General features: G+C 37.2%; 1 protein-coding gene across 3 annotated transcripts in view; it reads left to right on the plus strand.

Moving 5' to 3' along the window:
- CTDP1 (CTD phosphatase subunit 1) overlaps positions 1-27,941 on the plus strand; it is a 116,554-nt gene that overhangs the window by 46,025 nt on the left and 42,588 nt on the right. For 2 of the 3 annotated variants that reach the window (XM_074829788.1, XM_074829777.1), the window contains one exon: positions 5,534-5,699. In XM_074829788.1, coding sequence (XP_074685889.1) covers positions 5,534-5,699 — 166 coding nt within the window. Of the gene's footprint in view, positions 1-5,533; positions 5,700-6,325; positions 7,555-27,941 lie in introns of those variants that run through there. The other variant, XM_074829798.1, reaches the window with a different exon arrangement.

Raw genomic sequence — 27,941 nt, forward strand, 5'->3', positions numbered from 1 at the left:
TAGTGTAGCTTGTTATGTTTCTACTCTATCTTCCTGTTGCTAAATTATTTCAACCTATGTTTTCTTCAGTTGTCATCTTTTTATAGGCTTTTTCTTATTTCAGCTTCCTCCTGTCAATACAGGCTTTTTCTGGAGTCTCTTTTGTTTGTGAAGACATCTAGTTTTCAGTTCCTTTTTAACCATCTTTAAAGTCTGTATTTTACTTTACTATGGCATGTTAAATGAACAGGAAAAACTTTAAATAATCAAGATGTAGCATGTATCCAGAGAGGAGCTGAAAAAGCTTCTGGTTTTGTTTGTCAGTTATTGTGGAAAGGAATTTGTCTAGAACCGGGAAGGTTGTACATGTATATAGTTGTCATGACACTTCTAAGATGCTTCAATATGATGGTTTATGTTGATATTAATGCATCATTCCATGCTTTAAAAATAGTTTTTGATGTTTGTTCTACCTTTGTCAACAACTCAGTGAAGAGTTTTGTCCACACCTAAGCCTATTTTTCTTTGATGCAGAGGTGCTTCTTCACTTGAACATCTTGTGGAAAAGAGAAATATATTCAGCTGTCCTCTTAGTTCTGAGTTTCTCAGAGCCCCAGAAAGGTTTTGGGGTGGAGTGAGACTGTATTTCCTTTCTATTCCCTTATTTTATTTCACTTTTGACTGTCAGTGCTCAGGGTTGAGATGCTTTAATGTAAGAAAGTGAATCCAATTACTCAGTGCTGCAACTTCACTCCATAACTAAGCAGCTGTAAGAAAAGAGATTAGCATAAGATATATGCTGGGAAATAGTATTTTCATCATTGTTTCCTGTTGATTTGGTTCTAGTGGTAAAATTAATGACCTGTAAATACAGATCTCTTAATTGGGGCATGTCTGTATTCCTCAGAGCAGTTCCGCTATCTTCATTTAAGATGATGAGGAGTGTCTTGGTAAAGGCAAGGAGGAAAGCAGTGCAGTGATCAAATACGGCTTTAAGTACGGCTTTAAGTATTTCTAAAGAATAGGAAGTACAGTGCAGGCAGAGCACAAAGGCTGTAAAGTAACAAAAAGCCAAATAGCAACAGCTTAGCTCTGTTTCGACTGAGCAAGAGCTGAGGCAGAAGTACTGTATTGTTGCCTTGCTTTGTCTTAATGCCTACATCAATGACATATTTTAAATATTTTTTTAAAAAGCTTCACGTTCAATTTAAAAATTGATGTGATGTTTGACTTCAGAGAAAATTACCTTAGTGCAGCAATTTCTTGGTAGAGGACAATGTATTTTGTGTCTTGACAGACGTCATGTGCTCATATGTTCACCTCCTTCAGAAAAGTGAGAGTATTTGCAACTAAGCCACTGAATTTAAGCAGAGTTACATAAAGCTGTTAACGCTCACAACTGTTCCTGTTGTGGATGAATGTAGTCAAAGCCTCCAATAATCTTTGATAGTTCCTAAAAACTTCATCTGATTCTGAATTTCAGACAGTGGGCCACAAAATTGCACTGCTGAAAGAGGAAAAGCTTGGGGAGATGGTAGCCGCTTGTGGCATAGCGATGGTACTTGGTTTCTTACTTTAAGAAGAGACCTTGTGCTGAGAAGATAACCTCTGGCAAGGCTGGTTACTGAAAAGGGCTTCAAGTTATCTGAGTACCATTTCATAAGAACTGTTTCAGTTCTTGCTTCTTTTATTTAGGGTTCAGCATTTTTAGTTTGTTTCTTGAATTCAACATGAAACATAATTTAAAATAGAATATAATTAATAATCTACACGCAATTTACAGTGAAACTATCACCAGTGAATTACAGATGGCTCAGTTACTTTGGTCAACATGTGACAGACATAGATCTTGCTATTGTGCTTGGCTCTGTGAGACTTGGAACACCTGCTCTTTGTCATGGCTGTTGTGGCCTGAGCAGAAGGGTGGCAAAGCGTTTGCAGCTGTACGGGAAGGGGAAGGGAAGGGAATGCAGTGCTGCTTGGTGGCTGCTGACAGTCAGCAGGAGCTCTTCTCTGGCTGAGAACAGGAAGGATTCCTCGTTAAAAATAACTTGCGTGTCAGAGCTTTGACACTCCATGTGTATTCTCAATAATTTGCATTTTCATGTGGAAACAGTATTCTACAAACATTACAGTAAACACTAGAGTTGTAACAGGTCATGAGATGTGTAATGTAGTGTTGTCCAAAAAAAATGCAAATGCTAATGGTGTTTTGGACTAGAATAAAGAAAAAAATAATAGCACAAGTTAAATTCTAGTGAACACTAAACATACGCTAACAGATGAGGCAAGGCTTAAAATATGGATGTAATTTACATGTGAGAAGTTAAAAGTGGCACTGTGGTTTTACATAATGCTAAGATGCACCAAATGTTTGTTTTGAAAAGGTGTGTCAAGCAGATGTTGGTGGCTGAAGCAATTCTTTAAGATTCATATAAATGAATTTCACTTATAAAATTTTTGTGTCTTAATTTACATGCTTATTGTTACAATTTTTCCTATCTAATGTTAGCAGTCTTGTTATGACAGCAAAAATCCAAAGTACCAAATTGAAATCATGAATGGAATTTAAACATTTTTAACATTTTCATGATTATAATGCTGGTTTAGCTTTTGCCCTGATGCTGTATCAATGAAAGTGTTAAGATGCTTGTTACTTCCAGAAGTGTTGAACCTACCCTGCACATGCATGTCCTTGTGCATGTAAGACTGATAAGCACCAACCAACCTGTGCAGGGTTGAATATGGTGTTATTTTTGAAAAAATACTCATGAATCTCATCTGATTAGAAATAAATGTAAATTCTTGCATTTGTATGTCTTTAATCAACATAACAAGCAGCTGAAAATGTAAAGCCTGAAAATTGTCTTTGATAAAATAAAAATGTTTCTTACAAACCTTAAAGAAGTCTTCGTTTTATATTGGGTTTGGAATGCTTTGTGAGAAGTCCTAGCGTTTCTTATCTAGTAGCAGTTGGAAAATACTGGAAAAAAATCTGATACAATGCTTTAGAAGCTGTTAGTATGGTTATTTTACAGTTAATATTTGTGTATAATGTGGTCAAGGATGATCTCACATTTTATGCTGCAAAAGGAGGAGTTCTCGCTGTTATCAGTATGATAATGTGTTCTTAAAAAAATACTAGATTTATAGTCTAAGAAAATCTGCTTTGGCTGCCTGCTACATATAACTTGTGTATAACTTGGCCATGCCAAGTTATACACGTTTTTAATACAGTTGTGTAAGATGCTTATACCTTTTGTTTTGTCATTCTCTGTTTTACGAAGAATGTAAATAGCATCACTACCTTTCTTTGGCTAGGGTACCTATTAAAAAGGTGTGGAAATCCTATTTTTAAAAGATCCTTTTGGAAAATATAGTGGAATGCTTTATTTTTTTCCTCTTTTACCTATTATTATCTGAGAGCAGTTTAATAGCAAAAGAAAACTGTGTGGTCTTGTAAAATAGAAAACCTTGGGGGGGGGGGGGGGGGAACAAAAAAAAAAATCAAAAATACCCCACCCAAAACCAAAAAAACTGTTAAGCTGTGATGAAAAATTTTCACAGAAAACCAGTAAAACAGTTTGGTTAGTTCATTTCCACATCATCCAAGTCGTTGTTTTGGCTTCATAGGAGATTCCACTGTACAGAAATGACAGACTGCAAGAGGGCACATTTCTGTCATGTTGCTGAGCAGTGCTGAGCTGGAGCTGATGGGGGTCTTCTGCAGCAGATAGCGCAGTTCTGGGTAGCACAGAAATGGCTTGGCACTCTCCCAGCACACCCCCCCCTCCAATTCAGGAAATTAATTTACATCTCCTGCCACCTATCTGAGGGATCTGAGAGGAGAGAGATGTGTATTTAGGAAATATGAGCCCTCAAAATGAGCTCAACTGACAGCTTCATGTGGCTTTCAGATTTCATACGTTCTGAGACTGAAATACTGATGTAGAAAAAATCTTGATATTTAGGTAACCTTCTTAAGAAGTTATCACATTCATGAGAGGAGAAACGATTTGGTGGAACCTTACCTATGACTGGATTTACATAATGTAATAATGACTTTTTTGGGTGGGGCTACTGATCTAAAGCTGTTTGAAAATCCAGGCTTAATGCGAAGCAGCCATCCTGTGCTAAAACTTTTGTCAGCAGAGACCACACTGTACCCTTTCTCAGTCGTCACCACCACCCTCAGAAACATCTTGATGGTGTCTAACCTGGTAGTTACAACTTGAAATAGCTTGTGATTTCAAACACAGTAACTTTTATACTTGCTTGTGGTAATCATTCCCCACACACAGAGTCTTACAGCTAACATAAATAATTTGTGACCCATGGGCTTTATGACCTGAGATCTTTGAATAGGATTCTGCGTGCTGCTGAGCTGCTGTAATGTATTCCGAGAGGTTAGTGTGACAGTGCAATATTTGTAGTTGAACTGTATTGTGTAGCAGTTTTAGCTTCTACAAGTGTTTAGTAGTTAAGTTATAGTCACAGAAAAAATTTACCCAAGAAAGATAGAAGTCTCCTGCTGTTGTTCTAGATGTAGTCTATCTTTTTGTTACTATTCTAAAGCAATTCCCATGAATTTGTTATTATTTTCTCAATTTTTATGAATATTTTGACATTCCTTTTTGTATCTGTATGTTCTGGTTGAATACAGTAACGAGGTAATAAAATAGACTAAGAGAAAATGCTACCATATTTGAAAACGCTAGCCAAAAAGAAGTATGGTCTGGTTTGCCTCTCATCCAGGCTTAGCATCTGGGAAATGTCTGAAGATTGAGGCTGCAGAAATGAGCTTTCTACTTGCAAACCTCTTGTCTCTAAGGTTGAGAAATAGAAAGGTATACTTTGAGACTCAAGAATACAAGCATAACATAATTCAGGAAAAATATATTACAATTGTTTTCTGAATGATAAATATGTGAAGTGACGGATAAACTCCACTTGAGCACAGAACTCAGGGAGTGTAGTGATAGGATGAGGAGTAATGGCTTTAAACTGAGAGCAGATTTAGATTAGATATTGGGAAGAAATTCTTTACTGTGAGGGTGGTGAGACACTGGAACAGGTTGCCCAGAGAGGCTGTTGATGCTCCCTCCCTTGCAGTGTCCAAGGCCAGGTTGGACGGGGCTTGGAGCAACCTGGTCTAGTGGAAGGTGGCCCTGTCGATGGCAGGGGGGTTGGAACTAGATGATCTTTAAGATCCCTTCCAACCCAAACCCATTCTGTGATTCTATTCTGTGATTTTAAGGGCAACTCATCTGCAGCTGCTGAAGCTCTTGGTTTCAGGAAAGGTTTGATGGTTACTTACAAAAACAGTGGGAAGGCAGGGGAATGAGTACCTTGTCAAAGGTAGAATAAGGACTGAAGCCATCATACTGAAAATAAAAGCAGTCCTTGGGAGACTTGATCTTTCTTCTGTTGATGAACACAGAACCCTATTAAGCAAAGTTGTGGATTTTTAGCAGTCATAAATTGTTTTATTTTTTTCTTGACCAGCTCTAAGTCAATTAAATCTTTCTTATGTGGGACCCCTGAAATTTTTCAGAGTTGTTCAACCACATCAGCAGCAGATGTTTGAAGAAGAAGACCTACCAGCAAGTGAAAATGAAGAGCAGCCTGGTCCATCTAAGCGGAAACGCCAGCCAAGTATGTCTGAGACAATGCCCCTGTACACCCTATGTAAAGAGGATTTAGAGAGTATGGATAAAGAGGTGAGCTTAACTAATTCTGACAGGTTTCTAACATAATGATTGTTAGTTATGCATAACAGTTTAACTTCTGTTAAATTATGCATGTATGTGAACTGACCGTGTATGCCACTACCGTAACTTCACGTAAAAGCCACAGGAGACTAAAAAGTGGAGTTCAGGCTAAAATGCAGTTATGTTCTGCAAAGGAAACTTGAATTAAGGAATGGGAGTACTCTTGTGTGTAAGTAGACCTTTAAAGTAGAACTTCATTTAAGTGTAGCTTTGTCACACGAAACATCACATCTGCTGTGTGTTTAGCCTTGCCAGGTGTCACTTTAAACTTTTTTTTAAGTAAGTCTTCAAATAATCTGGACAAAATCAGTGGTGGGATGGGAGAAGAGAGGTCTGTGGATGTGAAAGGCACAGGCAATAGAGAAAATCAGAGACACAGAGGGGAGCATGGGGCCTCGTTATCTGTAGCCATGTAATTGCAGTGTTGTTAAATCATAGCTATCATGGTTCTGCAGGTGAAGGGAGCTTTCTGTTAGAGTGCACTGTACTTCATACAAATACACGTTATTTGAAATTCATTGTGAACCTCTAGCAGCTGCTTATTTTTCACTTATGCTCGTGTGTGCTTTTTTCAGATGAGCCACCCATCTTACATAATATGAAATGGTACACAGAGGGAAAAATACCTATCGCTGCACATGATGTTTTCATTAATTCATTGTGACTACATTGTGACTGTGTGTGACTACTGTAAAACCTAGTGACCCTGGATCTTGAATTCATCTTTGAGCTTAGATCATTGACTGGGGTGAGGACAGGAGCATATACCTTGTCAGCTTCTGGCAGTAAGTTGATTACAAGGTGCTAGCCATAACAGGCCTCAAGTTATCTTCAGAAAATATACTAAAAGTGTGAGAAGGAAACTGCATGTTTCACCAAGGAAAGAAAGTTTATGTATACAGTATAGCATAATTTTGAGATGTGCTGTTGCTAGAGAAAGATCCTGGAGGAACTTTGAGCTGGTATTTTAGGGAAAGGTCCAGTAACTTTCAACCACTGTGGTGATACTCTGAATTTCAGATGAGTGCAAGCTTTTAACTTTACCCGGTAACTCTCGGAGTTGACGACTTCTGATTTCTTTTGCTTTTTGTTCCAGAGGATTTTGCTGATCTGATCTCAGACTTTCACAAGAAATTGTATTTCTTTTGTCAGGATGCCAGTCTCTGAATCCATCTGTCTCTTCCTTCTGTGTTGTCAGTGATACTTAAAGCAAATTGTTGTTATGGGTTGTTTTTATGTTTTTTGTGTACTAACATTTTTCTAATGGTGTGGCTTTTGGAAAACATTAATGAATTGCTGTTGCAATGTATGCATGAGCCAAAAGAAAGTGTGCATGTTTTCCAGAATTATTGCATAAAGTATTTATTTGTCTGTTTTTAAAGATACTATTTAAGGGACTTTGTTAAAAACCTGAATCTTCTGGCACTGTTCATTTTGTGACTGATTGCTCTCTATACTGCTACCATTAGACCAAAGACACTGAAGTTTTTCTACCTATCCTACAAATATAAACATCTTAAATTGTGGTGATTTGTTTTTAAATTAGGCCCTTACTTAAGCTGCATATTATGCTTGGAAACTAGACTGCATGAACTTCAGAACAAATGAAGCTGAAATTCCAATGGATTTTTTTTTCATAGGAGATTTAGCTTTGGTTCCAGGAGTATGATTTGAGGTTATAGTTGCTGCCAAAAGCTTTCTCTTCCACCAGTCTCTGTTCCCACCCCTGTGTGTGTTAAACTTACATTTCTCTGATCCTCAGGCAACTGAACCAATAGAAACTCTTGGTTTTTTTGTATGGGGGTGTGTTTTGAGGTTTGGTAGGGAAGGAGAGTGGGAGTTTCTGGTAATTTGGCTCCACAACATGATTTGATCAAGGATCAAACATTAGCACTGAGACATGGAGAAGGGGGCACACAGGACATATATTGGGAAGGCTGAACTGTACATGGTAGTGCCATCAGGTCATCATCTCCTGGGAGCTGACTATAGAGACAGCCAAGGGAGACTAACCTTTGTGGACTAGCTTTGGGACTGCTAGCATCACCTTGGTAAAGATAATGTATTCATGTGCAAGAAATGTAATGTAAGTAATAAAACATGATTTTATGGTGGTGTGTGGGAGTACACTGATGAAACGGGGAGGATGTGTGGTGATGTAGTCTATAAAATATAAAAGTTCAGTGGAGCATACACAGGAGATTCTGCTGTCAGGAACATTATCAAATAAAGTGAAAATAAGCTTGATAAGCATTGCCAGTTGGTGCTCAGTTCACTCTGGTGACACTGACTAGTTTAACTTCCACAGAAAAGTGTTTGCCTGCATCTCATTCTTTATCAAAACATATTAAAGGGTAAGAACCTTTCTGCAATCATGTCAATAAGAGGTGTGAAATTTCTGCTTTCTGCCACAAAAATCCTTTTGCTTTGTTTGTATCTGTTCTAGTCACTGGCAGCCACAAGGTCTACAACTGATTGCAGACTACCTTGGTGGAGTGAGGGAGTCCATTTCAGTCACAACAGTTGTGTTTTGCTCCACAGCTACAAGTGCTAGTGCTGATACTGTTGGGGCTAGGAGTCTGTGGTCCAAGAAGAGTGAAATCAAGTTAGTGTGACTTTGCTGCGGTGTAAGCCAACCCGTCTCAACTGCTGTGTTCCTGCCCCTGAGCCACTGTTGAAAATCATGCGACCATACAGCAAGCCAGTTCAGGGAGCTGGTTTGGTCAGAAAAAGATCACTTTCCAGGTTAATCTACCAGCTTCCTGAAATAACTTACCATTGCTGCTGCATGAGTACTAGTGCCAGGAGCAGGCAGAAGATGCAAATAGCTGAGAATGATCAGTGAAGGCAGAACTGCAGCCCTCTAGCTTTAAAACTGCATTCTCAGTATTTCTGGTGAATTCCCTGGCAAATTCAGATAAGGATTTTTACTAGATCAAAAGGAGTCTTTTAGGTTTAGATACTGGGATTTTTTTTCAATGAAATGAAATAGGAAATGCAAGTGTTTAATAAACGTTAATAAATAACTCCTTTGCACTTAACATCAAAAGGAAATCTTGCTTTTTCTTTGCAAAAATCTCTGAAAAGGGCACATAGCCCCAAGCAATACAGAATTTGCGTGTAGTTTATACATGGAAGAGTTTTGTTAGAAGAATCAAGATGGAAGCCATTAAAGATAATTTAATTAATTAAACCCCTTTTCATCCTTAACCTATTTAAACATCTGTATGTTGCTTTTCCTAGTAAAAAGCAGTATTTGTTCCAATAATCCATGAGGAAGAACTGTCATGGATAGGCATCTCTACTAAAATTTGATCTTACATGAATTTTTATCTTCTCTTATCACTTTAGCTGTAGTTGTACTCTGGATACCAAATAAGTCAAAGGAAATTAATAGCGTCCAAGCTATTGGGTTGCAGTTTAAGATCACTTAGCCTTTTGTATCTTTTTTTTTGTGCCAAATATCTGGGAGACCTGATCCAGTAGCTTCTTTTCCCTCTGATATGAGGGACTGTTTAAACTTTAGAAAAGTGCAAGAACAAGAGTGTTCAATGTAATAGGACTGCCATTCAAAGGGCAATTGTCAAATCAGTGTAAGTACATAAGGAATGGATCCCTACTTGGGAAATATACAGCCTGTTTGTTAATGCTGCTGCCTCACAGTTGAGAGAACATTTTTCCCCCCCTTCTTTTCTGTGCTAACTAGACAAAGATGCTTTGCAACTGGTTGCTGTTATTTGTCTCTACTATGGAATGGTAAAGGGAAGCAGAATTAAATACTGCCAGTTAAATTAGCTTGTTTATAGTCATTTTTAAAGGCCTGGATAAATCTTTAATTCTAAATAACTGGTTATATGATATATAATTTGCAGAAGATTACTCCATAAAAATGCTGTTTATACTGGATTGTATCTAGTATGCTGTAATCTTCATGGCATGTTGCTGGTTTCACCAAAGGTCAAGGATTGAAAACCGTGTTTAAAGAGATTTCCAAACAATTAAATGTTGTCAATGATAGCTAACTAGAAATCTCTCTTGTTCATAATACCTGTTGCAGGATGACTTCTGTTTTCTCAAAAACAATAATCTCACTTACAGGGAAGGTATCTATTTTCCCTTTCATTGACTGTGTTGGGAAGTAACTGTTAGAGAAGCTTGTCCTGTAGGGAGAGAGCACTGGGCTGTCTGCAGCTCTTCCCATCCCCCTTTATAGCGGGGATCCACTGGCTCACCTGCTTACCATAAAAGTACAGGACTGTTCCTTGCATGCTTTTGGTGTGATTGCATTGTATCATTGTCCTTCCCCTGGACTAGGTGGAAGTTGCAGACCTACTAGTCACTACAGTGTCGTGCAGATCTGCTGTAGTTTACTGACAAAAACCAGAAAGTGGAATCCAGGCTTCAAATGACTCTATTCGTTTCCAGAAATAAGATTTATTAGCTAAAGCAAGTTGCGCAAAGGAAGATAATGGCATACAAATCATGTGAAGACATACACGTGTCTGTCCATTCAAAATTTATTATCTCGGTACAGGGTGAAGTGAAGTTCTTCCCAGAGGTTACTCATGGATTACCTTGTGAGGATATTTCTTCAGAATCCACTGAGAACCACTCAGTGAACTTCTAGTGTACTGATTACTTTCTGCACTGATACAAGTTCTTAAACATTTAAAGAAGGCCAATAAAAATTACCTGTGATCAATATTTAGTAAATTCTGTTAGTCTTGCTGATTTAGAAATTGGTTTTATTTCATTTCAACTATTGTTAATTCCTTTTAATTAAGTATGGTTTTCTTCTGGATTTGTATTCCTAAATGATATTTGGAGAGGACCTTATGCAACTGGGCTTGTATCATGCACAGTTACCTAGTCAAGTTGATCTAATCTTAACAGTTGTGTCCTGTGTGCTATAAATAAGCTGTGTTTGTTTTTACATACTAATTGCTTCCTGATGGACCTTGACACTGCTTTTCTGCAAAATTTATTCTTTCTTTGTGGATATCTGTTGCAGACTCAAAAGATGATTTTTAGCCCTGTGCATTGTGCTAACTTCATTTGAAAATGTTTAATTGAATCAGCTTTAATCTTAAATATTTTTTCTTTTGTAATCAGTATCCCTTTCATAATTGGGCTGACATTCTTGTGTATGATAAATCTCTCTCTCCCCACCCCAGCTGCTGCCACATTCATGGTAGACTGGAAGTAACAATAGAAGACAGACAGCCGTAGGTCCTCATATCTGTCACTGTCAACACTTGCAGGACCAGTCTTAGGCAGATACCCAGTATGGGCAGTAAGATTTTGGTAAGATTTAAGTAAGTTCAGTAAGGCAGAAAGATTTCTAATAATGTTTTGCAGTGCCGTCTCATCCAAGATGGCCTGGAATTACTAATGTCCTGGAACAGCTGTGCACACATAGTCTACTAGTTGTACTTTTGTGTTTATTACCGTGTTTTTGTCAGGATGTTTGAGAGCAGCATCTGTATCTTGTCAACTGTCATCATCTCTGCTATCTAAGATAAAATATTTTGCTGGTGTAAATTCCTCTCAGTTTGGGACTTGGGAGAAGGGAAGAGAATCATACACCGGTCAGACCTCTAGCTTTCCTGTCTCTCACTTCAGTTAGTGGAGCTGCAAAGATTCCTACCATCTGGCTGGATATGTACTTAGCAGCTGCAAAGTGACCACATTGCAAAGGTATGTTCTGTGCATCAGTGCCTTTAAGTATACAGACTTTTCTTGAGTGGGAATTGCCTAATGAACTACTTCTGTATCAAAATAGTTCTGTTGATTTGGTACATATTCTGCATATTCTTTTTCTTTTAACTGAGTTGGAATTTATCTGCCTTATATAAAGACTGAAATTACAACCTTCTGCTCTTACATAAGGCCATTTTGTCACTCTGCATTTTGCTTTCATCTAAGCAGATTTGTCCCTTAATTTCTGTTTTGTATTTTAAGTTAGTGACTATACCATGCAGTGAATTAAGAGGCAGTGTTTTTCTCCTTCAATTTAATGAAAGCTATTATCTCAGTAAGTGGTTAGCCTCTTGATTAGTTTAAAAATACTAATTTAATGCAGAGGATGTGGTCTCCAGTGCAAAATAATAGCTGCCTGGGGCTCACTTGGACACTGCATTGCACATGAACAGTTCTTTGGATTTCCACAATTACATTTCTCATACAAGATTTCTTATGTGACACCTTAATATGTAGCATGTGATAATTTCTACAGATGCTAAATTTGGTTAGCAGTCTCTTCTTATAAATTGTAGCCTTTTTTGAAGTTAAAAGAATGAGCCTGTGTGTACACTTGCTATGCCAGTGATTGTCATCCAGGTACCTTGGCCCTTGGAAGTTATGAGGTCTGCTTTACAGTTATTAGACTGCTTCCACTCAAACTGAACTTTGAAAAAAACTTTCTGAGGTACCTTGGTGAAAGTATCCATATGAAGAAGTATTAAAGGTAAATGCACTATTCTTCATCAAAAACTTATGAGATGGTAAGAGGCTGTATGAAAACAATTTGCCAAAACATCTAGTGGCTGTAAGGAGACTGACTGACAGGCCTAGGTCCATTGTGGGCCTCAGTGCTTCCCAGTGCTGCCTGTTTCCTCACCAACCACCCTCTTGTCACCTTCCTTCACATGCCGGCTCCCATGTCCCCTCTGGCCCCCATGCTCTGGCTGGCTTCTCCCACACAGAAGAGTGGGTAGCATGGAAGCTGGAATTACACCAATTCGCCAACCCCATTAGCTTTTCATTTTCAGTGTGGAGTGCTTATTACGGAATGGCTTAACCCAGTAAGGCTAAATGTGTCGCTTGCTTTCCTTTGCTCAGAGATTAGTTTTCTGGAGCGAAACGGTGAGGCTGTGGTGCTGCGAATCAGGGTGCTGGTTCATCTTCATGGAGCACTTTCTGTGGTATGGTGGCTGGCTGATGCACCAAGAAATGTTACTTTGTTTTGTAATGAACGTAGCTTGAAGCTGTTGTAAAACAAGGAAAGTATTTTTACTGCTATCCCCTGTTTAAGATTTTGACTTTCACAGGTCTCTGATATGGTTAAATAACACAGAAGTAATTGAACATTAAAATATTATCATTCTAAAGCAATTATTTCACCCATATCTCATCTGATTAATAGAGAAAACTAAGTTGTCCAGTACTACTTTTAATAGTTTAGCAATGAGAATCAGTAGTGTAGAATTCAAATATCAGCGTAGTGGGATGGAGAGAGGAAAGATGGAGCACTTAAAGGAAGCTAGATATTAGTCATCTGCTTCTGCCTTTCTTTGTTTTGCTTTGAAGAATTCATTTTCCACTGAAAAATGGAAACAATTCTAAAAAGTAGCAACGTGTTTCTATTCATTTTTAATTACAGAAAATTTTTTTTAAAAAAACCCATATTGCTCATGTTAAGTTGTAGGTAGCTCATCCTGGCCAGGAACACTGACACTCTGACTGTTATTCAGCTAATTGAAAGAACACTAAAAGAAATGCAGTGTAGATAAAGCTAGTGAGATTGGAATGGATTATCGACATGTGAAACATATTTTCCTTTTTTTATCTGATACTTATCTGCAGACCATTAGTGTATAAACTAACTGCTTTACTGGTTATCTGCTAGTTTTTGTTTATTAAGAGGGCATCATGGTCTGAGCTTGCCCTAGCAGCTTTCTTGTTTGGAAGGAGGCTTTTTATGTAATATCACATTTTACAAGTAGACAACTGATTAGATAAAAATCCTTTTCCTATTTTGGTAATTTGATATTATCTCAAGTAGGCAATCAGTTTTGGACTGCTTCTGTTCTTCTACACAGGTTGCTTAGAAAACATTATTTCAGCACAGTTTCTGGTGTACTTGGACATCTTATTTTCATTTTAGATTTATTTTCATGAATTTCTATGCCATGAGGGAATATGGGAAACATTGGAACCTTTTGGTATTCAGATGGTACATGGTATAAATATATGCATTTTGTAGATGAAAATGGAAACTATCCCTATATATACGGATTAATTTCATGGCACTCATAACAAGTTGTTAATTAAAAGGTGAGATTATTATATAGTGTCTTGTGCAAAATGAACATGATCAGTCAAATTCTTGGCTGGTCAGGCTATTGTTAGGAGAAAATAAAAGAAAAAGTATGATTGAGACTGACTCACTTTTATTATGCCAGGTATTTTAACAGCTAGTTATAAGATAAGTACAAATGGTTGTGCTACGATAGCTATTATTAATGGGCTGCACCAAATGGACATCAGCTAAAGAAGTGGCTGTTCTTACTTCAGAGCTGACCTCTTTTTGAGGAATCTGATAAAATTTATAGTAATAACATTGACTTCCTGAGTTCTGTCTGGGACTTCTCTGTTTATTCTATTGACAATCCATTGAAGATTGATTTGATTTACTTGTCAACAAAGATGCTTCTGCCATCTTACATATTCTTCATATGATTCTGATGCAATCAACAGTTGATTCGGATCCTCTGTCATTCTTCCACAGATGTTTTCAAAATTGTTTCATTGTAAGTAATCTTGGACTTTTAGAAAAGTAGCTTCTTTTTACATGTTGCTATCATTCTGCTAAGCATAGGTTAAAAATTATTATGCAAATAAGATTAAATCTAAGCTCTGTGTGTTTGTTTCTGCAGATACGAAAAACTTTGGCTTTAAAGTATGCCTGGTTATACAGCAAATGCATTATTCTAATGTTATTTCTTATGAAATGCAAAGTAGGTCTATAAAGCTTCCATCTCTAGAATGTACATACGAGATTTTAAAAAAAAAGAGAATTCCATAGGGAAGAAGGCTTTTCCATACATTGTTTGTTTTTTCTACCAATACTGATAGTACATTATGTACTTGCAGCCTTCTCTTCATAGCCTTAGTAAAGAGAAGCTGTAAGCAAGATGTTTGCCTGCTCACTGAAAATGGGGCAAAACTTCTTCAAATAGAGTTCAATAATCTCATTTTAACATACATGTCTATCTCCATATGCTAAATCAAATGCAGCTAGGCTGTCAACACTAATTAGCCACAGTTAAAAATGAGTTGTCTGAGCCATGCTAAACAATTTGCAAGCTGATCCCTAACGTAATTCTGAGCAGCTGCATATTGGGCCTGATCGAGCCTCATCGTGAATCTAACATGGTTTTAGATTTAAATTCGAGTTGATATTCTCCATGAGTGATATCTAAAAGTGTCTGCTCAAGTCCTGGTCTAAGTCTAAACTGTTTCTTCAATAACTTTTTTTTTTTTCTTCTTTGCTTTATCAGGATGCCCTGATAATTGTATTTCAACATAAGAATAAATATAGCTATGCTATATAGCATAATATATATTAAGTGCTATGGAGAATCTTTACAAACACTTGCATAATGCTAGTCTGCTAGCAGACTTATGTTTGAAATTCTGGCGTTATAAAAATGCAAGTCCATTTTGGTGGTATAAAGGCCAGGTTATTTTTAAATGCAGCATTGAATGACAGTTTGTACCATTACTCTTTAATCAGCTGTTCTTGATCGGTTATCATAAGGTGACTTATTTTTAAATTTAAATTATGAATAATTGCAATTGCTCACTTCTAAGACATCTTTGAGATAAAATACCTTTCCTTTGCTTTGGTAGTCTTCATTCTTGTCAGGTGCCAGCTACAGAGAGCACTGAATATAGCCACTCAGCTCTGCCTCTGTGTGATAGTCCTGCAGCTGCAAGTGTTCTAGCTCCTGTGTCAGCATCACTAAGAGTATTTCCATTCCTTGTACAACTGAGATTATGAAAAGCTGCGGAACTAGAGCCCCCTACTGATGTAAAATTTCTCTGCTGCAGTGCAGTCACAAAATGAATAATTACCTGAATGGCCATGCTGCTATAACTTTTCCATGTCTACAGTAATGGTATTAATTTTGGATTTTGAGATAACGTCATTGTTACTCTATATTGTTTCAAGTTTTGTATATGAGCTTGCACTTTCTCTTTGCCGGGGTCACAGTCAGCTGTAGACAATATTCTGTCGCTCCTCATAGCAAATATGATGATACTGCTTTCTCTGAGATGAACACAGACAGCTGCCTATCTCAGATATTTTAGTGCTCTAACATCAAACTTGCTTCATCACAGAAGTATTGAGGACTGGATATAGCTGGCATACCACGACAGAGATGTCATATCAGAACCTGTGTAGTATTCATCACCTTAATATTGAGCTTGTTGTAGTAACTAACCACTCTTCAGCTACTGGGCTTATCTTTCACTGTGTTTTGGATTATTTTTTTTTTTTTCCCTTAACTTATTCCATGCCTAATTCTGTCTACTGAGTGGGCTAGCTATGCAGGACACTTCCACATATACAGTGCTCATATTTCTTCACTGCTTCACTTAAAGCTGCATGTTTGATTGTGGAGTCTGTTTGCAGTCCCATTGCCCAATTCAGCAGAAACTGTTTTAAAACTGACCTATCTTCACTGTCATCTTTTAAGCTTCTAGTAAAGCCAATTCAGAAATAGTTTCTCCAATGCTCATTATTTGAGGTGGCTTTGTTAGCTTGAGCAGATTGAGTCTCTTGGCTTTTCTGATAATGACACCAAGCAAATCAGGCTTATTGAAGAGGGAAGTTCATTGACAAGCAATGCTTCATGAAGCCAACTGATATCTGGTAATGCTAATGCTAAACTTAGGTTAAAATTAGTAAGTTGTGGCAGATCCAAGCTGGCTCTGCTTATAGCTAGCTTGGATCACGATGGGTTTGCTAGCTTGTGCATAGTATGTGTGAATAAATCTATACTGAACACAGCATATCTATGTTTATATAGCAGTGGGTTTGAGCTAGTAAGCACTACTGTGTTCCAATTGCTCTACACAGTGGTACTTTAAGTTCCTTTGCAGTTGTGATACCTGCAGAAAGCCTGCACTTGCAGATAAATTAATGCACTTTTTGTCTGCCTTTTGTTCTCACCTTAGTATTTTAAATTTCACTTACTAGACTGTGACTTCTGAACAGCTTCATATGATGCTGAACAAGAAGTTCAGGAGTTCAACCTTTGAAATGGAAAAAACCCTTTCTCTGAAATATGTATGTACTGATGAATATTTATTCAGTGTCGCTAAGTGAAAGATGCTTTCAGTAAACCTTGGGATGATAAAACTTGACATTGTGCTAATAGAGTTGTTAAAATATCTGGTAACAAGGATTCATTGTGAGAAAGCTTTGAAGCAGTTGAGATGAAAAAATATATGGGTTTTTGTATGCATATTGTGTATACAAGAAACTCTTTGTTTATACTTGTATATATCTTCTTTTTAGGGTGAGGATTATTTGGGTTCTCGTATCTATTGGAGTAAAGTCCATAGTTGTGACTGTTGTTGTACAAAGGCAATATCTTCTGATCATGACACTGTTCAATAACAGACTGCGTTTTTGGTTGCAGCATTTCAGAAGTTTGGTGTTTGTCTCTGAGCTGAAGCACATTAGAGCCTTAAATGTACTCTTAAGTAATCTGTAATTCAGGTTGAAGTGATTGGAAATTAGTTCAAATCAAGCTCCCTCCCACTCTTGGATTTCTTATTTTAATGGAATAACCAAATGGGTTAAGCCCTAAATGCTTCTCAGAAGTTTTCAAGGAAAATGTGCTAAGTGTACTTACAGGTTGGTTATAGAATTAACTGCCTTTGGGGATGGCTTGAAAGAGAATATGTAGACTAATATCCTGGTTCTTTTTTCATAAAAGCTGAGATTTTCTGTTTAGGAGTGCAGGCTGCAAAAACCTGTATCAATTTTCATATTAAAAAAAAAAAATTTAAACCTTTTGCACCAGTTCAGCAGATGTTGCCAGATAAAAGAGTGAGTATGTAGAGACACCTGTCCCATTCTCTTTTTCAAATCAATTGGTCAGGAAGCTGGATTAATGGAGGAAACCTGCCCACACCTGTTCAAAGCTGCCTCTCTGTGTCAAGAAATGTGATATGAACTGGGCCAGAGTGAGAGTGAGTTTTAGCAGTAGATTACACTTCATCCTAGTCTCTGTTATCTAGGAATCCCAGGGCTTTTTAGGTTTGGGCAATCAAGATGCTATCCTCTACAAAATGCTCCTGAAGGTAAACACCATAATAGATGTGTTGTTTCATTTTTTGTTTTGTGTTTTCAAGTGGAACTTCACAAGAGCAGATGCTGTCAAGAGGGCACTTGAACGTATTTTGATCAAAAAATTGTTGTAAAATGAAGCTTTTGTCCAAAGAAAACTTGCTCTGAAGGGGATGACTGGAAGCAATACAAGTAGACTAAATATTTTTTTATGCCAAGTGATTTGTACCCAAATTTCCATTCTTTTTCTATAACACAAATAATATAAAACCAGATTAGGATCTTAGAAATTGTACAGTCCCTTGATACTAATGTACAGATATTGTGCTGCCCTCAGCAACTCATTAGCTTCTTGCTACAGATGTGTCCCCTTAGCAGTGAAATGTGTCAGAAAAGATCACTCAGACCTTAGGCACTATGCCCTCTCAAATTGCCATGTGTCATTTTAATAGTACATCAAGATTTCTAACTTAATGTCATTGGTATTTTGTGATAGTATTTAAACACCTTTTGCAAGTGTTCTTTCATTAGCAAATTTGATTAAATTATGTTAAAAAAAATCTTGATCACTAGACTGTTTGTGCATGCCTCTTGCTAAATCTCTGGGAATAAGAAGTTATGACTACTTCTGGCAAAACTAATAGCCAGACTGACAGTTCTTAGGAGACAGTTGCAAAACAGTAAAATGAAGCTGCTTCTTGCTGCATATCAGCAAAATATGCTTTCTTTAAAGTAGAAAGGATGGCTTTGAGTACAAGAAGTATCATGGTACTGTCATATTTTAAAAGAAGGGTGAGCAGTATTACAGTAAACTGTTAAAACTTTTTACCTATTGCTGTAAAGGTGTACAAGCTGGGACCTATACTGATACATGTTTGCAGCAGGCTGAAATCAGCCAGTGAAGTGTCCACCTGTGTTACCTTCTTTGTTTAACAGGTGTGGATACTTCTGGTCTTTACCAGGCCTTTTTTGTTGGCTAGGAAAAGATTACATTGCTGTTCGTCTTTGTTCATTTTGCACATCTGAAAGATAACTTCTATGGATTAAAGATCATTGAAGGTCCATTTGTATAAGAATTTTCTCCTTGCTCCTTTCTTTTCCCTCCAAGTTGTGTGCATTAGTATTCTATTTGTATAGCATCAGCAGACTCTCTAGGTTTTCCAGTCTCTAGATATTTAGATAGTGCTTATCTCTACAAAAAGAGTGTAGCAGAATTTGAGTACAACAGACCATTATCTGTGGATTCACTCACTAGTTCATTCCTTTAAGATGAAGGTTTGCCTGAGGTGAAATCAGGACATTTAGTAAAGTGTGGCACTTAAACTTGAGCATGCAGCTCGAGTTTCTGTTCCATTGCAGATTTTTCCTTTTGCTTTTTAAGATTTGCAGGTATGTAAAAACTTGAAAGATTGCCCGGTGACACAGGTTTTACTATACCTAAGAAAATCTGCTGCTAGTGAAAGTAAGCCACAATAGTAGAGGATAGTTCAGTTCATTGGTTTATGAAATTCTATACTGGCCATGAAAGAGCATATGATAATACTTTTAACATAACTTTTTCAAGTCATCAGTCTATTTCCTGTTGCAGACTTCCACAATTCAAGCTGTGGCTACACATTTAGTAGAGATGCTTATTCAAAGTCTATTCTCAGTGGTTTGTTGCTGCTGTTGTGTACTGTTGTGTCATGTAAATGTAAAATGAAGTGGGACAGGGAACTGGTGTAGCTGAGCAATAACCCAGCTTAAAAAGGTAGTCAGAGGTAATTAAGCTGTTGCTGTCACTGGGATGTTGCTTATGATGTTGCTTATTGAGCCATGAGGTAAGTTTTGTTGCACATAGACCAATCTAGTAGCAGGATACTGAAAGTGGCAGTCCTCCTTCCTTCTTGCTTCTGCTCGTCTTGCAAGACCAGGAAACCCTGTAGTTAAATTTAAACCTACCACCTGTTTGTTGAAGGTGTACTCACTCATGTTTCTGCTTGATGCTTGGTAATATTATGCAGACTTGAAATGCTGTTCTTGTTTTTCAGTGATTCCCATCAAGTCTATCCTTCTGGATAGGTGAACAGCTGTATTCTGGCCATAGGTGCTGTTGTAATTTTTATTCTCAGAATTCAACATCTATGAAAAAAAAAAAAGCAGTGTAGATTTACAGGCCTATTACTATTTAACAAACTTTTGGCAGAGGATTTATTTTGAAAACAGAATAAGGGAAAGGAAGATTAGAGGTATGGATGGCTTTATAATCAGATGAAACCATAGCTTCCAGGCTGTAGCAATGTCACTGACTTAGGAAGGCTCTGCAGAAATCATCATATTATCTCCCTTGAGACATTTTCTCTTTAGAGACTTTGAATTAAAAAATAATTGTGAATTTTACAATTGGTAACTTTTAGCCCATGTGAATTTATATTTCAGTAATTAGTGGATAGAAATGGGCTTTTTTTCTCTTTCCAACATCATGAAGTGTTACTAATTTAATTGAAAGAGGTAATTTTCATTATACTAATAATAATATTTGTTTTAGAGGGGCTGCCTGGAATCCTTAAGTCGGCACTTGAGCCACCCTAATTACCAAGGAAAGACTTGACCTCATGTTTCCTTTAGCAGTTTCAAGTATTTATTTGTCCTAAAGATCTCAAGCGTGTTTACAAAGTTTCTACTCAAATCTAGACATTGCTTTCCAAATGGGAAATTCAAAGATATTCAGAACTTCTAAACGGCATTCTCTGAAGGATTAACAGTCTCACTGAATCATAAACAAGGATACAGGATTGTTATTAGTGTTGCATTTTAATAACAATATCAATATGTAATCTCTACGTGACATTTTATTTCATTTCTAGTGTAAGTATTAACTGCAGTACTAATTCCCAAATGTAGTGAATGGTACAGTTGTAGTCACAGTTACCTTTTCATTTGCAAAAGTTAAGTGGTCAAATTAATACAGGCAAGCTGTTTGGTTCGTTTAGTTTTCTTCCCTGCAGTATCTGCCTTTTAGGAGCCCCTTATATTGCCCAGGGCTGCAATTAAAATGTGTGCAGGCTTTATAGCCAGTGCTGTGCAGCAGTGTTGTGAACTACAGCTATCGGGACTGCCCTTGCCACTGTTCATTCCCCAGCAGGGTCCCGGTGCAGCCCCCAGGGACTGTCAGGGGGAGCTCCTGTAAGTAACTTCCTCATGGTGTTTTTAAATTGCTGTTTTTCAGATTTGAGCATGGTAGCTGTGCTCAGTGTAGGGCCAAGGCTTAAAGCTTTTTCTTCTCACATAATTGCTTTTCATCCTGAAACTGGTAGGTCTTTACCAGAGGGTGCTAATATTTCTATGTGCAATTCGATAACAGTAAATGAGCAGAATTCCAGACCACAAGTGCGAGGAAGCACACATTTCAGGTTTGGTTTTTCTCTCGACTGACTTTGAATCCAACTCACAAATCTGTTTACTGCCTAAACTAAAAAAAGCTGTCCATGGATACTGTCCCTTCACAGAGGAAAAAGGCAATCACCTCCCACTCAAAAATATACCATAAGGTATTTAGAAAGCAAGTTGTATTTTAAATAATACATTTTGAGAATGAAGATCTCTTATTCTCGGACTTCTGCTACTGAGGAACAAAGCAGTAATGTCTTTGATTAGTTCTTTAATACTGTTGTATAAAAAAACCACAGTAAAAATTTTTAATGATTCCTTAATTGCTAATGAAGAAACTGCTCATTGGGGGCGGGGGGCTGTGTCCTTTTGCTGAAGGGTGGAGAGAAACAAAAAAGTATGCTTATGAATATAAGAATAAAACCCAAGAATAATTAAATACAGTAGATGGTCAAAATTATGAAGAAAAATAAGTTCTCTTATTTTGAAACTAATTGGATATTCTGAAAGCTTGTCATAAAACCATTTTAAACAATTAAAAACAGATTCTCCTTTGAATTCTTTCATAGTGTGAATAACTGGTTGTCTGCAATCATTAAGATAAATTTGCTTCAGGTGGTTTTTTTCCTCTTTCTACAAAAGGTTTGCTTTTGGAATTTCAGTGGAACTCTGTCTTTACAACTGTTTTCTTTACACTTTGATACTGCTTTTTTGCTATTTGGCTTCACTAGAAATTAGAAAGGTTTTATAGGTATATGCTGAACTTTGATCACAGATACAGTGTCACACAAATCAGTTTCCTTTTAAAATATGTGTAAAAACTACATTGATGCTGTATTTGGTAGAAGACAACATTCAAATAGGCAGCTATCGTAGAAACTTTACTCTGACACATAAAGTTGCTTAACTAACAGCTGATCTTGCTTAAATTTTACATATGGGTAAAATCTGTATTATGCTGCTTAGCACAGAACCAAGGAGGATTTGAAATTAAAGATGGCTGCCTGCAAAAGTTAAATGACCCTGTGCTTGACTTTCTGCCTTGTGCTCATGAAGGTACTCTATCAATCCCGTCATGGCCTCTCACTCTTCCTTGCAAAAGTGCTTTTTTTGTGTGTCAAGGAGTTAAACTTTCCAAGTCAGTTGCACAAATTTCATTTCTCCTGCTCTGCTCTTGATAAACCTTTCCTTGCTTTACCAAGTGCCTAGTGTATGATTTGAGGAGCTTGAGGAGAGGACAAGTGTTTGTGAATATGCTGTAATAATAATTTGTCAGTCAACTGTATCCCATGTCAGTATTGGCAACTAGGCAGCCTTGCTTGAATATTTTGAGGAACATAAATTCTTTTAAAAAGAGTTCTCATTCTTATCTTCTTTGACTGTGATGCTTTGCCATAGCCTCAGTGACCCACACTGCTGTGGGACAGCATATGGCTTGTTTGCATGTTCGAAGCATTGCTTCCAAATTGCATATACCCTTCAGCTTGCATCATATCTTCCAGGGCTGCAGCACTCTGGTAGAGCACTGTTGGTTGGGTGACCTCTTGTAAGCTGAGTTATGGAAAGATAACTGCACCTTGTTTAGAATTATCAGTACTGTATTAATTCCTGTGAACTACTTAATAATGTGGAGTTAGTAAACTTTTTACAATATTATGTCCATATGTTTTGCCAATGGCAGAACAGTTTTGTTTTCATACCTCTGTGCTGGAAGGTTAGAAAGTTCAGTGCACAACTCCAGGAAAATGGAGCCACCACTCTGATTTGATTTGCAATTTAATACCATCATTCACTGTTGATTTCACAGGCTCAGAAGTACTTTTTAATTTGTAGTCTTTAATGTCCCTTTTCCCATCTACTGTTTCTTTGGCTTCTCATTTTACTGCTGTGATAAAGTACCTGGAATAGTCTGCTGATTTCTCTTAACATATCATTTAAATGATATGTAAAAACTCTGCTGATGCACTAAAAATAGTGGTTTGGGACAAAGCAGAAGGGAATGTTGGAAGTGGAGGCAGGGGTGAAGATTATAGATAGGCTCAAATGAAGTATTATGGATGCTTATAAAAGCAAGCTCTCTGTCCTCTAGGTAAACTTTTCATATTCCACAAACGCCATGCCCGCTGCTTCTGCTGGAGAAACAGCGAATGCCATGGAAGAGCGTCTTTTGACAGTATTGCTAATGCACTGAAAAGCAATTGGAATGTTAGCAGCATTTGAAAGGTGCCCATGTTTCAGGGACAGCTTTCTAATGCAGATGTGGCTGAAGATACTGTAAAAGTAATTAAGGATAGAATTAAAAAGCACTGTCTTTCATGTTCTCTGCCTGTTTAAAAATTATCAAGTAAATGTGCATAAAGTACATGCAGTATTGAACAGTTTGTGTCCTGTAGTTTACAAGTAACCTGTAAGACCAAAACATTAGCTTTTTACTTTTTCTTTTTTAATAACAAATAATGAATCTTTCGTAAGTCATGCAAGTATGTAGGAGATCAGTCCCAAAATATGTTTTGGTAAAAAGAGAAAATGTCGAGCAAAACCAGCCCCAAACACTGAACTGTTTTGGTTCTTAGGAACAGTTTTGAGCACACTGGGATTTCAGGATGTCAGCAATGTATTTAAGTATATTCAATAAAGTTGTGGTGTGCATTTCATAATTAATTTTTTCAAGACTACCAGCCTATTATATTTCAAGTAATTGTACACATACAGTTTGAGATATATACTAAAAGAAAAAGATATTGATTGTGTTTGCGATGTAGGTATATCATCCTGACCAGAAACACTGACAGTCAAGACTTACTGAGCTAATTGAAAGAACACTGAAAGAAATGCAGTGCAGGTCAAGCTAGTGAAATTTGAGTTGACATGTGAAGCATCTATTCGCCTTTTTTGGTCTGGTATTTGTTTGCAGAACATCAGTTTACCCACTAATTGGATAGAATTGGTGGTCTGCTACCTTTTATGTTTAATAACTACTAAGAGGGCATCACGGTCCCTGGCACCAAACATGGCAGCATTTTAAAGTATTTGTAAAGAGTATATTGAGGTATTACCACGTTTTACCTGTAGTTACTGGTGTACTTGGACATCTTATTTTCACATCAGAGTTATTTTTATGAATTTATATGCCATGAGTATAAGGTACATGTTGAAACCTTTTGGCATGTTCATGTGTCAGATTATATTAGTAACTGCAAGTTCTTCCTAAAATGCAATGTATTCAACGCAATCTCAAATACATGCTTAGGAGACAGAGGCTTTATGCTGAAATGCGGTTGGTTTTTATCTGTGCTTATATCAATACCAGTTCAATTGTTACCGTTGCTAACAATAAACAGTCTTTTTTGTGACAGTAGAAACAAACCTGAAGAACTTTGTAAATACTTTTCTTCTGGTTTTCCCTTAACTTAAACAATCGGTTGGAGCAAAAGTATAATTGGTCTTTTGGGAAAGACTGATGGAGGGTGGGGAGAAGTGTGTATCTTCCATGCAAAATGGAAGCATGAAATGTACAGCTGTCCATCAAACATATTCTTTTTGTAGAATTTTCTGTAATTCCAGTAAAGAATTGATTCAGAGCATCCTGCCACTCTTAGGAGAGATCATTTAAGTAGTTACGTGTGTTGTTCTGTTGCTGTTGCTGTAGTTAGTTTCTCAGTTGTATTAAAACTTGAATTTTTAAATACTTGCTACTTTAAAAACAAGAATTAAAGTTTATTCACAGCTCCTTTTTAAAAAAAAAAAGTAGTTTACATCACTGCATATATAATTGCTTCTTCCAAAAAATGTAAAGCATCATGATAGGTCTCTCTCGCAGATGAAAATATTAACACGGTAATGATTTAGCAGCAAATCAAGATTTATTAATGACTAGCAGCACTTAATCATTAACCAATTTAAAGATTTACAAAATAATTCAGTAAAATGTTATGATTACAATAGCGACTTAACTACAGATTTGAAGATGACAAGATTCATACTGACTATATAGTACCTTAAATCTATACATATATACATGTGCATTCACAAATATAAAACTTACAGACAGAAGTATTTAGATCCAGTAAAATATGTATGTCCCCACACTCATGAAAATAACTGTGTATACCCAAACACACTGGTAAGCAGAGAGAGCGGGTGAAAGAGAAGCCAGCTCAAAGTTAAAATTTCCCTCTTCTTGAGTTTAGAGTAAATACTCACAGTGCATTGGCATTCTTCAATGGGCATTAATTGAGACTCAAGCTGGTCAACTTCACCCTGGCCTTCTGTTGGCTCTATCAGTGGATGGTACCTCACAGTTGATACCCTGAGAGGCGTCCCAACCCAGGGGACATGCTGGTCACAGGCCCAATGGTCCAGGAGAGCTCAAAGGGTCTCACTTGGGGCCACTGTTTATAGCGACCAAGATAATTGACTTTAGTCAGATACTTATCAATCCGGCCTAGTTCGGACAATGAAGTGTTCCCCTGTCTTCCACCCAAGAACTTGATGGTGAGCAATTCTGTTATTGGTTCTCCCTTGACCACATTCCAGGTACAAGTGTACAGGGCTGTTAGGAGGTGATAGGCTGTTACAACCGTTCCCAAGTGATAGGGAGGGCAGAGCCAGGCTAGTCAAAGGATCGCCTTAAGGCTCTGTTTACTGCCATTAGCAGTACTTACCTCTCCAGGTTGGTATGTGGCCCAGGAGGCTGGGGGAATTGCACTACCACAGTCTGTGACATGCATAATGCTGGCCCAAAATGTTGCCTGCAAGTTTCTTTCTAACAAGCTGAGGTTGCTCATGGCAATTTCTGTTTTGGTGTTTTCTCTGTCTTGGTTCATTTTGAATGTGTAAACTCAAATTCTGGAGTGAGAACATTTCCCAGCTGACCTGGTTTGTTAATACTACTGAAGGTTCTGGCTTTCTTTTTAACAAAGCTTTAGGTACTTTACAGCTCATAATAAGAGAGTGTGAGGCTGAAAATCTCATTGCTCTTTGGTCTGTATACTTCCTTTGCATAAATGTTTGCTGTGTTCCTCCTAAATGAGAAATAAAATTGTTAGCTAAGGTCTTTTTCTGGCTTTTATAATCTGGTCTTTAAAAGAATTGTCAGACTCTTCATTCTCTTGCTAAATGGAACAATTTGCCATCTTCAAGGGATGAATCATTTTTCTTTTTCAATGTTAATCATTCTTGCTGTGCTATAAAAGTCTTTAAGTATTTCAAAGATAGCTGCTATGGTAGTGTTTAAGCAGTAAACATCCCCCCACTGTATCTTATCAGGAAGATTTGGTGTTAGCTGGCATTTTCTTCTGAAGTGTTAGGTGTTCGATTTATATTCATCATATAAAATGTTATAAGCAGAAGTTGTAGTTGGTACATCAGTATCTGTCTTAGTCTGAACCAGATTGAAAGTTTTCTCTGTTCTTTAAGCTTTTTTTTATTTTAAGCTAGTGATGTGTCTAGATAGGTGCTTAAATATCAATACGCTTTTTTTATCTGTTAATTTGTTCAAGTGAAGGGCTTAAGTCTCACTGCCTCAATGAAAACATAGGGGTGTTTTCCATTTCTTTTGAGACTTCTGGAAGGTAATCTTTAAATTTTTAGCACAGCGTGCAATTTAGTCAATGGTTAGGCAGGAATCTGTATTTTGAGTGCCTTTCTAGTTAAAGTGGTTTGTAAGCATAATCCCACATTAATTGTTTTCAAATGCAATGATTTTCAAAATTTGCCATATTTCTATGATTTATATGTGCATTTTAAATGCCCTTCCACAGAAATGGGTCATGTGTGTGTACAACTAACTTAGTAATTCTAACATTAAATGGCATTCCACACTTCAAAATAATAATGTCATCTTTGTGCAGAATGAAATAAAAAAGACATGGCAATAACTAGACAGCTACTCTGTGAACACTGTTAACACAAAGTAGGTTTTAAAAGACTGTAAAAGTTCAGTTTGAGACACATCTGTAACACTGAATGTATATCAACCTAACTTTGTCCTTTGAAAACCTTAACATATTTTGTAGTGAGAATGTAGTTTTAAACATACAACTTTCTGGAAAAGCATTGCTTTTGGAATGAAGGAATGTAATCTGAAATGTAAGACTTGCTGGAAATGAGTTGTTGGAGCTGTAGATCTGTGCTGCCGTTTGACTGTCAGTTGCTAGCCATGTTGGCTATGGTGAGCATCTTCCAACAAAGCTCTACAGGCATGGTGTTCCTGCCATTCCATCCCAAACTGTAATACTTAAACACCTGAGACTTTCTGTGTATTCCGTACACACTGAAAAATCCCTAACCGATGTGTTTGCCGCACTATTACCAGGTTCACTGTTGGTGTATCTCTAGCCATCTTTTCAGTCTCCCTGACCCTGGATTGCATTCAGTGATTCTTATTTTCCACGCACATAACAAATTCTGGTCATGGGAAAAGCAGTTTTTGGACTAATGTAATTTGATTTGACACAGCAGTTCCTACAATTTCTACCTGGAACTGTCATCTGTGTTCAGATGCACTAAGCTGGTATGTGGTTCTTATTTCATTATGGTTTCTTTACAGCTTTCACAGTGAAAGAGCTGGGCGCTAGACAGCAATGTTTCAACTAGTGAAATGTACCAAGACAAGGGCTAGTGGAAAAACAGCCTAAATTGTAGATCTAAGAAGCTTGCAAGTTACTTTTCATTTTGTATAGAAGTCATTCCATCCAAGGATAGTATAGCCTGGATTTTTAAATCCAGTTTTAAAG

Source organism: Strix aluco, chromosome 1, assembly GCF_031877795.1.
Source record: "Strix aluco isolate bStrAlu1 chromosome 1, bStrAlu1.hap1, whole genome shotgun sequence".
NCBI classification, from domain to species: domain Eukaryota; kingdom Metazoa; phylum Chordata; class Aves; order Strigiformes; family Strigidae; genus Strix; species Strix aluco.